Source organism: Hylobates moloch, unplaced genomic scaffold, assembly GCF_009828535.3.
Source record: "Hylobates moloch isolate HMO894 unplaced genomic scaffold, HMol_V3 SCAFFOLD_13, whole genome shotgun sequence".
Lineage (NCBI taxonomy): Eukaryota > Metazoa > Chordata > Mammalia > Primates > Hylobatidae > Hylobates > Hylobates moloch.
The window spans coordinates 38,730,778-38,743,789 of NW_026652288.1; the positions used below are offsets into that span (position 1 = coordinate 38,730,778).

At 53.8% G+C, this 13,012-nt stretch overlaps 1 protein-coding gene across 1 annotated transcript; it reads right to left on the reverse strand.

Annotated features, from left to right (window-relative positions):
* Positions 1 to 60: 60 nt before the first annotated feature.
* Positions 61 to 12,808, reverse strand: SPRED3 (sprouty related EVH1 domain containing 3). Its single transcript, XM_058426693.1, has 5 exons — positions 12,122 to 12,808; positions 10,506 to 10,674; positions 10,329 to 10,408; positions 7,849 to 7,992; positions 61 to 7,175 (listed from the first exon to the last, which is right to left on the reverse strand). Exons 1-5 carry the CDS (start codon positions 12,296 to 12,298, stop codon positions 6,510 to 6,512), a joined length of 1,236 nt encoding a protein of 411 aa, XP_058282676.1. The 5' UTR covers positions 12,299 to 12,808; the 3' UTR covers positions 61 to 6,509.
* Positions 12,809 to 13,012: the final 204 nt, after the last annotated feature.

Sequence of the window (13,012 nt, forward strand, 5' to 3'; positions counted from 1 at the left end):
CAGCCTCCCAGCTAAATTTTTAAAAATCAGTCAGGCTTGGTGGCTTACACCTAGTAGCTGGGACCACAGGCGCAGACCACCACGCCTGGCTGATTTGTTTTTAATTTTTTTGTAGAGACAAGGTTTCCTCATGTTGCCCAGCCTGGTTTCCAACTCCTGGGTTCAAGCGATCCGCCTGCCTCGGCCTCCCTCCCAAAGTGCTGGAATTACAGGCGTAAGCCACTGCAACCGGCCTTTTTTTTTTTTTTTTTTTAAGTTTTGTAGAGGCCGGGCGCGGTGGCTCACGCATGTAATCCCAGCACTTTGGGAGGTTGAGGTGGGTGGATCACTTGAGGTCAGGAGTTCGAGACCAGCCTGGGCAACATGGCGAAACCCCATCTCTAATAAAAATACAAAAATTAGCCGGGCGTGGTGGCAGGCACTTGTGGTCCCAGCTGCCCAGGAGGCTGAGGAAGGAGAATCACTTGAACCCGGGAGGCAGAGGCTGCAGTGAGCCGAGATCAAGCCACTGCACTCCAGCCTGGGCGACAGAGCAAGACTCCGTGTCAAAAAAGAAATAAAGTTTTGTAGAGAGGGGTCTAGCTATGTCGCCCAGGTTTGCCTCTAACTCCAGGGTTCAAGCAATCCTTCCCCCTCGGCCTCCCAAAGTCTTGGGATTACAGGCTTGAGCCAGTGTTCCTGGCCCTGACCTCTGCTCTTAAAGCAGCCCAGACGGAGCGGTGTTCACCCAACTCTGTGAAAAATCCAAAACTTCCTCCCTCCTTTCCACCTCAGGGTTTGAATTACATAAGGGACCCAGGAATCCCAGCACACCCCTCACACACCAGGCCCTCCTCATCGATCACAATGTGCCTGTTAGGCCTTCACTCCTCTCCCTCTTAGGCCTTGGAGTGAGCAGGTGCAATGCACCATAGTGGTTAAGAGATTACACCCTAGGAGTCAGGCAGACAAGGGTTAGGGCTTGATTCTATTACTCACCAGCTCCACGTTCCTGCCAAATTGCTTCCCATCTGTATAATGGGGATAATAGTACCTACCTCTTAGAGTTGTTGCTGAGGATTAATTAGAGTTGCATATGTAAAAAGTGCTTAGCAGATATATAGGGAGTACTTAATAAGGAATAACTAATATATATATAGCATTTAATGTGTACTATTGGGCAAAGTATCTTATCTCTTTTACAGAGGAGAAAACTAAGGTTGAGAGAAGATAAGTCACAGAGTGAATTCATGGTGATGCCAAGGCTTGAAGATGAAATTCCAGACTCTATGCTCTTAAACCACGGAACCTATTTCTACTGTTACTACTACTGTTGTTTTGTTGCTGTTGCTAAGTAAACATTGTGTCAGATCTAATCTCTTCTTTACTGTATCCTGGTATCCAGTAGTTCCTAGACAATTCTGCTGGAAGTTGGGGGTGGACCAGGAGCCTGGAGGGAAGAACAGGGATAGAACTTGTTCCTTAAGGGCAGATATGAGTAACCCCATAACCCTGTTTACCCCAAGGCAGGACACTTGGGGGGCTATTTTTTGACATAAATCAAATGTTAAAAATTACCCAGAGGTGGGCCACAGTGGCTCACACCTGTAATCCCCGCCCTTCAGGAGGCTGAGGTGGAAGGATCGCTTGAGCCCAGGAGTTTAAGACCAGACCAGGCAACATAGTGAGACCATGTCTCTACAAAAACATTTTTAAAATTAGCCAGGCTTGGTGATGTGCACCTGTAATCCCAGCTACTCGGGAGGCTGAGGTGGGGGGATCACTTGAGCTCATGAGTTTGAGGCTGCAATGAGCTGTGATCATGCCACTGCACTCCAGCCTGGGTGATGAACTCAATTAAAAAAAAAAAAAATTGCTCCAGCCAAAAACCTGGGCTTACAATCTTGACTCCTCTCTTTATATCAAACCCCATACATAAATCTGTGGGTTCTATTTACAAAGTAGGCCCAGCACCTGCCCACTTCTCCACCCTTCAGGGCCCTCACCCTGGGCCGGTCTGCCACTGTCTTGTCCTGAACCATCACAGCAGCCTCCTCTCTGTCAAGCTGTCCCCCACCCCACTCCTACTCTGCTGACCACATGCAGCAGAGAGAGCCTGTGAACTGGGTCAGGTCACATCCCTCCCATGTTTGAAATTTCCTGTGGCTCCGTCTCACTCAGGGTAAAAACCTAAGTCCATTCAATGCCCTTCAAGGCCTGACAAATCTGCCCCATCACCTCTCTGCCCTCATCTCCCAGCGCTCTCTTCTCTACTTCCTCCCCTCTCAACACTCTAGCTCCCTGAAGCTCCTCAGACTTACCGGACACACTCCTGTCTCAGGGCCTTGCACTGGCTGTTCCCTTTACTTAAAATACCCTTCCCTACAGATATCCCCAGAACTCCCTCACCTCCGTCAGGGCTCTGTTCAAATGCCAGCTCCTGGCTAGGCGCAGTGGCTCACACCTGTAATCAGTTGGGAGATTTCCACCTGGAATCACTTGGGAGACCAAGGCGGGCGGATCACTTGAGGTCAGGAGTTCGAGACCAGCCTGGCCAAAATGGTGAAACCCTGACTCCACTAAAAATACAAAAATTAGCTGGGCCTTGTGGCACCCACCTGTAGTCCCAGCTACTCAGGAGCCTGAGGCAGAAGAATTGCTTGAACCCAGGAGGCAGAGGCTGCAGTGAGCAGAGATTGTGCCACTGCACTCCAGCTTGGGTGACAGAGTCAGATTCCGTCTCAAAACAGCAACAACAAATGCCAGCTCCTGCGGAGGGTCTCACCTGGCCACTCTAGCTAAAATGGCATGTATCCCCCATTCCCACTTTTTTTTCTTTCTGCTTTCTATCATTTCTAACACATTAAGTCATTTACTTATTCTCTCCCCTACTATAAAGCTCATAAGCTCTTTGCAGGAGGGACTTGTGTCTATTCTGCCCACTGCTTTATCTCCGGTGCTTTCAACAGGGCTTGGCACATAATTAGGTGCTCAAAAATGTACTTGTTGAGTGTCTTATAAAACTCAGCTTGAGGGTCTGATGGGAGAAGGGAGAATTTAAGTAGGAGACTGGTTTAGCAGTTCAGGAAGGTGAGTGGGTGGGGTGCACAGAGGCAAATAAATAACACAGGCTGAGACTTTGTCACAGACATTTCTTGGAGCAGATCTCGTGCCCCCTCCCCCGATGACAAGGCTGGGTCTTTGGCCCCCATCATCCCCCACCACTTCAGCCTGCACTGACACTAACACTATTGAGGTCACAGACTGGCTTAGAATCAAGATCAGGAAGATATATGTTGGGGTGCCTCCCCCAAATCTGGGGGCCAAGCATCCGATCTGAGGGGCAAGCGGCTGGGAAATTGGGCCTGGGGGCTCCAGGGTCTGAGGTCTGCCCGGCTCCCAGGGAGGCCCTCCATGCACCCCTGATTTGGGGGCAATGAAGGCGAATCATGGATCAGAGGTGGGTCTCAGCAGGGAGCAGGACTGGGGGACCTGGGAGAGGCGCTGCTGGGAAGTGGTGGCCAGGGGACCTCTCCCCAGCCCCCACCGCCTCATCTGCAGATCCCACAGCACCGTACAGCACTCTGGTCCCCCGTCCCACCCCTCCCCAAAACGAGGTAGGTTAAGAATGGAGCTTCCCCCCCGCCCACCGTGGAAGGGGGGAGACCGAGGCACAGAGAGGGGCATGGGGACCCGGCTGCCCCAGCCCCCAATCCCTCCACCCTCAGCTCTGGTGGGTCTGACAGTGATGAGAGCTGGGCAGAGTGGGGAGGGGAGAGACACCCCTGCTTTTCTCTCACCCATCCCAGGGTCTGGTTGGGAGTGCTGAATCTCACAGGTTCCGGATGTAATAAATAGTTAATTTAAAGGAAGAGACAGAGGACCTATCCCTTGAACCCCAGCAAGGCCATCCAAGTCTGGGTAATGAAGAAAGGTTAAGTGCACAGTTCCAGATGCTTGGGGCCAGATGAAGGTCCCAAGCCCATACAACACTGAGACTGTCTTGCTCCAAGACCTTGAGGCCCCCATACAGCACAGCAGATCTTCAATCCGCTGGAAGCCCCATTTCACTTGGGGGAAAAAAAGCCTGTGGCATCCCCCCCTTGCACAGAAGAAGAGACTCAGTGGGCCATGAAACAGCCTTTCAAACTTCCTGAAGCAACTTCTAACTCTAAAGTGGAAGAGAGCCAGGTGCAGTGGCTCATGCCTGCAATCCCAGCACTTTGGGAGGCTGAGGCAGGTGGATTAAGAGGTCAGGAGTTTGAGATCATCCTGGCCAACATGGTGAAACTCTGTCTCTACTCAAAATACAAAAAATTAGCCGAGTGTGGTGGCACATGCCTGCTATCCCAGCTACTCGGGAGGCTGAGGCAGACGAATGGCTTGAACCCAGGAGGGGGAGGTTGTGGTGAGCCGAGATTGTGCCACTGCACTCCAGCCTAGGTGATACAGCGAGACTCTGTCTCAAAATAAATAAATAGGAAGAGAAAGGGTTAATGGAGGGGGAGAACATAAAAGGTGGGCCTTGAACCTGGACTAGGAATTAAGGTTGGGCTTGAAGGAAGGTCTGCAAGGGTGGGGACTGTGGGACAGCAGAGCCATAACTAGTCTGAAAGGTTCCATTGCACACACTTCTTCTGAGAGCACAGAGTGACCAGCAGACTGTTGTGACTTCCAGCTCCTGGAAACGCTGGGCTGTGTGCCTTCACTTAATGAAGACCCTGCATAATCATCTGTGACAATGCTGGGTCCTAGACGTGACAGTGAGGGAGCTCCTTTTTTTGTTTGTTTTTTTTTTTAGAGACAGGGTCTCACTACATTGCCCAGGCTGGTCTCAAACTCCTGGCCTTAAGCGATCCTCCTTCCTTGGCCTCCCAAAGTGCTGGGATTACAAGGCATGAGCCACTGCGCCCCACCCTGGGTGGTACTACAATGAGTTCCAAATGGTAGGGATCCCACCCTAAGATAAAGGGGTAATTCTGAGGATTGCTGGGGGCTTGGGCTGGGATCCTTGGGACCAGAATTCCAGAGTCTGGAACCTTGGGGTTTTGGGGGCTTGGATGGCAGGATTCAAGGGGCAGCAGGTCTCCGAGGTTGGACAAGTGGGGTCGGGGGAATCAGGTGTAGAGGCAACTTGGGGTTCATCAGGTTAGAGAGGTTTGAATCCAAAGAAATCTGGGGTCTGAGAGTGCTGGGGTCTTGGGGCACCTGGAATCTGAATGCGTCTGGCATGGAGGGACGAAGGTCTTGGATCAGGAATAATCCCAATGTTGTAGGGTCTTGAGCCTTGCATTTGGGGGTCAGTGGCACCTTTGGGGTATTGGATCCAGTGCTCCTAAAGTACCTTGGGGTCACTCAAGGGCTGAGGGCCAGGGGGTCAGAGGTCTGGGTCACCATGAGCATCCCCTCTTCTGGGAGCTGGACTCCCAGCCTTTAAGGGGTTGGGAATCTGTGGGTAGAAAGAAGCTGAAGATTCCAGGACATTTGGAGTCTCAAAATCCAGGTCCAGGAGGGACTGCAAGAGAGGGCTATTTGAGAACTCGAGACCAGTATCTCGGGTCCTGAGGTGTTGGTGGCCTTCAGTCACACATCTGAGGACTCCAGGCACCTCTGAGTCCTACAAATGATATCCAAAGCTCCTGAGAACCCTGGCTTGGGGGTAGGTGGACCTATGGAGGATCTTGGTGTCTGATATCTGGACCTTGGGGGCTCTGGGAGGGGTCTCCCAAGTCATTTTGGTAAGAGAACATCTCGTGTTTGAGTATATCCGAGCACTCAGAGCATCTTAAGAGTCTGGGGTCCCAGGGTGTCTAGGAGTTCCCTGGACATCTTAGACTTCAGTGTTCCCGGACTGGAGGCCAGGTCTGTGGGCACTCAGTCGTGGGTAGATTTGGGAGGCAGCATCTGGAGATTCCAGAGCATAACAGTTTCAAACTCTGTTTGAAACTGTCTCGGGGGTCCTGCTGTCTCAGCGGTCCTGGGACTATGAGAATGTCTCAGATGTGGGGGCACCAGGTCTTAGGTGAACATTCAGGAACTGTTTGTGGGTGACTCTAGGTCCTATGGTCTCAAGATCTGATCTGGGAGTTGAATAAAGGCAGAGCCAGGTATGGGCAAGTCCTGACTAATTGTGGGGCTGTACTCTGAGGGACATGGTGCCAGGCGTGACTGGGGTCTAGGTTGTTCATTTCAACAGGGACCTGCCCTTTCCGGGATCTATGAGCTCCCTGGCTCTTCTGAGATGCAAAGTATGGGGACGCCTGGAGCCTCCTCGTGGGGTGTGGGGGTGGGGGAACGCCAGAACTCAGGACGCCTGGGACCTCTTAGACAGATATCCCAGTGAAGCTGGGGCTGGGGTCTCTCAGTCCTAGGTTTGGGTTCCAGGTTCCAGGTCTGAGATCTCTCAATCCAAACTCAAGCTCCAAGTTCCGGATGTGCCTAGGTTTGGGTTTTAGGTCCGAACGGAGTCCGGGGTCCTGGACCCTCAATTTTGGGTCCTCGGGCCGGCTAGGGGACCCACCAGGCCATCCTCACCGGGCAGCCTCCTCGTGGCGACCCCCGCAGCCGGCGCAGCCGCATCGCGCTGCGACCCAGTGGCACGCGCGCAGGGGCGCGTAGCAGCAGAGGCAGGGCACTGCCAGGGAGAGCGCGGCCAGCGCGGCCCAGCGCGCGGCGGGGCGCGGGTGGCCCGGCTCGCAGGCGCAAGGGTCCGAGAAGTCGCCCTCGGCGTCGGACAGGCAGTGGTAGAGCAAGCTCTCGGCGCACCACAGGCAGCTCAGACGGCGCACCAGGAGGCGACCCGGGTCCGGGGCCTCTGCGCAGCGGCCGCCACGCCCGTCTGCTCTGCGACGGAAGAGCGCGCGGCAGTGCACGCAGCGCGCTGCCTCCTCCGCCTCCGGGGAGGCCTTGGCAGGCGCAGAGGCTGGGCCCGGGCCGGGGGGTGGGCGAGCGGGGGGCGCTGGGGGCGCAGCCTCGGTCAAAGGGGCAGGTAGTGCCGCTGGGGGCCCCAGGGCAGCGCCCCTCAACGCGCCAGTCTTGGCGAAGCGCACGACGCAGGTGGACAGGGCGAGGGGCGCGGGTGGCCCGGAGCGCCGGTAATCCTCGTAGCCGCGGCCGCCCCACCCCAGGCCCCCTGCCCCTGCCAGGGGCTCTGAGGGCTCCGGAATCCCCGTGAACGGTAGAAGCGGAGGGTAGCTCTGCGGGACGAAGGGACAAAGAGATCAGAATCCATCCCAGTCTTAGCCTCAAGGATCCAGTTCCCTAGCGCACTCTTGGGTCTGGGATTCAGATTTTCAAAACCCCAGCTTGCTTCTCTCCCAAGGTCCCTCAATCCCCACTTTTCTTCAGGGGCAGACAAAGGAATCCACGCACCAACCCCACACCTTTAAGGACCCAGAGGCCGAAGGTTCCCAGTCCTGTCCTCTCTTAAGATCTAAGAGCCCCAGCTCCCAGCCCCCTCTACCTTGAGATCCAGGGGTTCTGGACCCAGCCACCTCCTCCTTAAAGGCTCAGGAGTTTGGTTCCTGGGCCTCTTTTACCCTTCTGGGTACCGACTCTCCCACCCTCCTCGTGAATGTAACAGTCCTCTTCCAGGAGTTCCCCAAATATACACTCTGAAAATGGTCCTAAACCTCTCTGGACTTCGAAACCCCTCAAAATCTCCAAGAGCGCAAGGACACTCGGGAAGCCCGCACCCAAGCCTCCTAGAAACCCAGGCCTCCAAGCCTCTCCCTATTTCCCCGCCGCTTTCTCCCAGTCCGGCCCAGTTATCAGGTCCCCCCCCCCCACCCCGGGCCATGGCTCCCGCTCCCTTCGGGCCCCGAGTGCACCGCCCCATTCCCCCAGGAGCCCCAGGCTCTCAGGTCGCACCTGAGCGGAGGAGCGGCGGCGCTGGGGGGGCGTGGTCGGCCCGAAGCCTGAAGCTGACTCCATCGTGATGATGGGGGCCGCAGCGGCGCTGGGAGGCGTCTCCTGGCGGCTGTGACTGGAGGAGGAGTCGCTGTCCACGTGGGACTGGAGGAGATTGGCGGCCTCAGCGCAGGGACACGCCCCCGCACAGCCGATGCCCTCACATAGACCCCCTCCCTTTGAGAGCGAGGGCTCTGCGGCCAGGAAGGCCTGGGTTCAAACCCCGACTCTGTCACTGACTGGTTGTGTGACCTCCGGCAAGTGAGCTCATCTCTTTGAGCCTCAGTTTCCTCCTCTGTAAAACGGGGATCCTAAGAGTACCTATTCATAAGGATGCAGTTAGGGCCACTGTCAAGGGCACAGCATATGCCTGAAGTACTGGGAGGGCTGGAAATGGTTATTGTTATTTTTGTGGGACTCTTCTCCTGGTCTAATCAGCTTGCCAAACCTGCGGAACATCTAATCGTCTTCCTGCTTCTCAGAACCCCTCTCCCCTGGGCAGCCAGCTGCCTTCCTCTCTCACTCCCAGCCCCACACTGTTATTGGGGCAGTCCCACCCACTCTGAGTGCTCCCCTTCCCATGCAAACCAGCCTCTGTTCTGAAACTAGCTGAAACATGACTTCTCAGACCCTTAGCTTCCTTTCTGCCACTTGGACATAACTCCTACCTCATCTGCACACTGCCTTCAGTAGACATTCATTGAGCACCCACGACGTGCCAGACTCACAAAGAACACTGTGCAGATTCCAGAGGGGGCCTGGACAGCAGAGCATCTTTCCCGGGTAAGCGCTCGATGGATGAGAACCGTCTGCAACTGTTGTGGCCCCACTTCATCTCCCATGATCCTGGAATCCTCCCCTTTTCTGCCCAGGGAATCAGTTTTGTTCCTCCAGGTGTTTTAGGCAACTCTCACCGTTTCCAGCAAGTGCCAAATTGCACCCGATATTATGTGCATTCATTCATTCTGTTTATTCAACACATATTTACTAAACACTTACTGTGTGCCAGGCACCGTTTCAGGCATTGGAGACACAGCAAGAAACGAACAAAAGATCCTTGCCGGCCTGGAGCTGACATTCTAGCATATGAGATAGACTGTAAACTAACAGATAAGAAAATAGGCCGGGAAATACACCTGTAATCCCAGCAATTTGGGAGGCCAAAGCGGGCGGATCACAAGGTCAGGCGTTTGAGATCAGCCTGGCCAACATAGTGAAACCTCGTCTCTACTAAAAATACAAAAAATAGCTGGGTGCCTGTAATCCCAGCTGCTTGGGAGACTGAGGCAGAAGAATCCCTTGAACCTGGGAGGTGAGGTCGCAGTGAGCCAAGATCGCACCCCTGCACTCCAGCCTGGGCAACAGTGCAAGACTCCGTCTCAAAAAAAAAAAAAAAAAAGATAATAGTATTTTCAGAAAGGAAATAAGGAAACTGCCTTAGAACATGGGAAAAAATTAGCACTAGACAAGGGGCATTGGCAGATTGCAATTTTAAATGGAATACTTAAATTTAAATACTCAGGCCCTCTGTGAGAAGATGTCATTTGTGTAAAGCCCTGAAAGAAACAAGGGAATGAGCCACGAGGAAATCTGGGAAAGAGTGTTCCAGGCAACAGCCAGTGCAAAGGCACTGGGGCAGGGCTGTGCCTGCCATGTTAGAATAAGAGTGAAGAGGCCGTGTGGCTGAAGCCGAGTAAGCGAGGGGGCCGGACACACAGGGCCACGTGGCATGGGATCTCATATGCCACTGTAAGGACTTTGTCCTTTACCTGAGTTGGAGCCCTGGGAGGGTTCTGAGTGTGGGAGGGGCATGATCTGACTCAGCCGTTGATAGGGATCCTCTGGTTATGTGTGGGGGCAGGAGGGAAGGAGTTGACAGTGAGAAGCTATTGAGATGGTCCAGCTGGGAGATGAGTTTGGACGGTACCAGGTTGGAGGCAGATTGTGATGGTTTGGAAAGTGGAACCAGTATTTGCTGACAGATGAGATGAGACGCATAAAAGATAAGGAGTCAGGGATGACTCCAAGATTTAGAGCCTGAGTAACTGGAAGCATGGGGTTGTCATTAATTTGTTCATCCATTTGCTTTCAATATTTATTCATTTTTATTGTATATATATATATATTAATTTTCTACCTTTCCACACTAGAATAGAAGCTCCAGGAGGAAAGGAACTTTTTGTTCACTGATGTAACCCAGTGCCTAAAGCACTGCCTGGTATACAGAAGGTACACAATAAGGACCCTTGAATGAATGTGTGAATCATGACAGGGCGGAAAGACTAGAATAACTGGGATTGAATTGACACTCATAGTTCGGGCCCAATTTTGTGTACCTGGCGTGTGGCATGGTGCCTGCTACACAGTAGGTGCTCAAGAATGTTCATAGAATAAAAACAAAACCCCTGCCCTCCCAGCAGAGAGGCATCCTAGACACTCACCGTCAGAGGGCAGGGGGTCTCTGCAGTATCCTGGGAAGGAGAGGAGGAGGAGGAGGAGGAGGAGGAGGGGGTGAGTGAACCTGGGGCAGGGAGAGAGGCAGAGAGTGAGTTCCTTGAGCCCAGCTTCCCCTCCCGCTCCCAGGCCAGCCCCCAGTGCATATCACCTGGGCTGCTCACCTCGACCCAGCGCGGCCAGCGCAGCCAGCAGGCTCTTCTGGAACTCATCAGCCTCTGCAGGGCTCTGAAACGTCAGTCCAAACTTGCAGTCACCGAGGCTCCAGTGGTGAAAGATGGGATTCACCTTGTTGTAAACCAAGCCTGGCTTCAGGGTACACTCCAAGGTCGTCTGAGGGGCAGAAGGAGAGCAGGGTCAGATACCCCAACCCAGACATGCCTGTGACATCTCCTCCATCACCAGCCCCCATGCATACCCTAGTGTCTTCTCACAAACCTCATTTCCCTACCCTAAGTGTAACCCTGAACCCTGATCAACACTGATATGACTCCCCAATTTTACTTGTTTTGTTTTTTGAAACAGTCTTACTCTGTCACCCAGGCTGGAGTGCAGTGGTGTGATCAGGGCTCACTACGGAATCAACCTCCCAGTCTCAAGTGATCCTCCCCCCTCAGCCTCCCAAAGTGCTGGGATTACAGGCATGAACCCCCACACCCAGCTATGCCCAATTTTACTGAACACACCTCTGATGCTCAAATATTTTTCCAACCCCTTGATCCCTACATTTTCCTAATACCTCCCTCTGATGCCCCTGTAGAAACCCCGAATCTTACTGAATGGCCCCAAACATTGTCAACCCCTTTCTGATAACCCAGCATCCCCCCTCTGGCTCAACAATACTTCCCAGACTTTACTGAACATCTCACAATATTATTGTTAATCCTCTTCTAATAATAATCTCTGGAAACTTTACCCAAAAAATGTTCTCTCTCTTTTTTTTTTCCAGATGAGCTCTCTCTATGTTGCTCAGGCTGGTCTCAAACTCTGGACTCAAGCAATCCTCCTGCCTCAGCCTCATGAGTGGCTGGGATTATAGGCACTGTATCCAGTGCTTACTCCAAAATAGTCTTATTAAACTTCCACAGATTCCCCTTCAGATGCTAGCCAACACCCTATTGATGTTCCCTCAAATCCTTGCCTAGTATCACCATATTCCTTCACTCCATTTCAAATCCCCCCACTGACTCCTGGTCTGAAACAAAACCTTTCCCCCAAGTCTTTCGCACAATCCATATCTTTCTACCACATCCCTAGCTGAAACTGATTCAACACTGTCCCTGCACATTGTGCCCGACAGCCCAGTTATTCCTGATGAACCCATGTATAGAATTGCCAACCATCTCTGACACTTTCAAATGGACCCCAGCAAATGCTTCCCTATACTTAGGGCAGACAGGGGCCAGGTGGTGTAGGGCCTCGTGGTGAGGATCTCTGAGCAAGATGAAGGGTTTTGAGCAGAGGAGGGACATGGTGTGAGTCGGGGCGGGGGGGAGGCAGTGCCCCCTGTGGAACAGGCTGGGGTTGGAGCGGGGAGCAGGAGCAGTACAGGGAGACAGCGAGGAGGCCGCTGTGATAGTCTGGCTGGAAGTGGCAGTGGACAGGACCCTCCTAACACCCCATGTATCCTGCAATTCCCAACTCTTATCTACAGGACAGATATTCACTCCCAAGCTTCACACCCCAGCTTGATTCCTAGGCTGGGAGGCAACCTGACCTCAGCCCCTCTCCCCTCCCTCCCCAGGTCCCTACCCTCCCCGCATGCCCCAGGGTGGCTCACTTTCTGGTCCCGGAGGCGCTCCCCGTGGATGACGTAGTGCCCCTGGCGGGCCCCCCCCTCGGGCCTGGCCCCTCGGACCCGACACACGCTCACCTGGCTGAGGCCCCCGCCCCCCACAGGCAGCCAGCCCCCACTGGAGTCATCTCGGGCCATCACCACAGCTCGGACCCGCACCATGTACCTGCAGGAGGTGGGGGGAAGGACAGGGACAACACAATCATGAGCTCAAATCCTGCTCTCCCATGGAATGTTCCCTCAACCCTCATCTCCCCTCCAACTTCATCTCTCGCGTCCAGGTCCACTGCACCCTAAGCTAGCAATACCCACCTTCAACCCCATTGCCACCTTCTTCCACATGGCTCCTTTCTTCCTCATGCCATCTCTTCTCTCTCACCTCTATCTTCTTCTCCATGTCTGCCCTTTCTCTCTGTACCCACCTTTCCCCCATCTCTCCGTCCCCACCCCCATAGCCCTGGTGTTGCCCTCCCCTCCCCCTCCTGCTCATCCCTATCACCCCCTTCTCCTCCCTCAGCACATACCCACAGCCCCACCCAGTGCTCCCCCTCACAGCTGGGTGCCTGCGCATATATATTTTCTCTGGGCCCATCAACTCAGCTCCTGTTCTCCCAACCCTGCCTCCGCACCCTGTCGTCCAGGCCACAGGCTGGGTGAGAAACCCAGGCTCTTCCCCCACCCCCCTTCCCGGATTTATGAATGAGACCGGATGCAAAGCTCACTGAGTCACCCAGCAACGGGAGATAGGCAGGGAACAGGGAGAGAACCAGAAATGGCCAGAAAGAGAGGCTCAGAGGGAGATGGAGGCAGAGGAAGTCAGAAACGGGCGACCGAAGACACATCCAGAGAGCATTTCATTCACAAGAATCAAGGCTG

Bases quoted from the DNA above. Each gene is read 5' to 3' on its own strand.
- SPRED3 (XM_058426693.1), bottom strand. From the start codon at position 12,298: ATGGTGCGGGTCCGAGCTGTGGTGATGGCCCGAGATGACTCCAGTGGG. The intron at 7,993-10,328 runs GTGAGTGTCTAG...AATCTCCTCCAG, and splicing joins AGACCCCCTGCCCTCTGACG to TCCCACGTGGACAGCGACTC. The intron at 7,176-7,848 runs GTGCGACCTGAG...TTCGTCCCGCAG, and splicing joins GCCGCCGCTCCTCCGCTCAG to AGCTACCCTCCGCTTCTACC.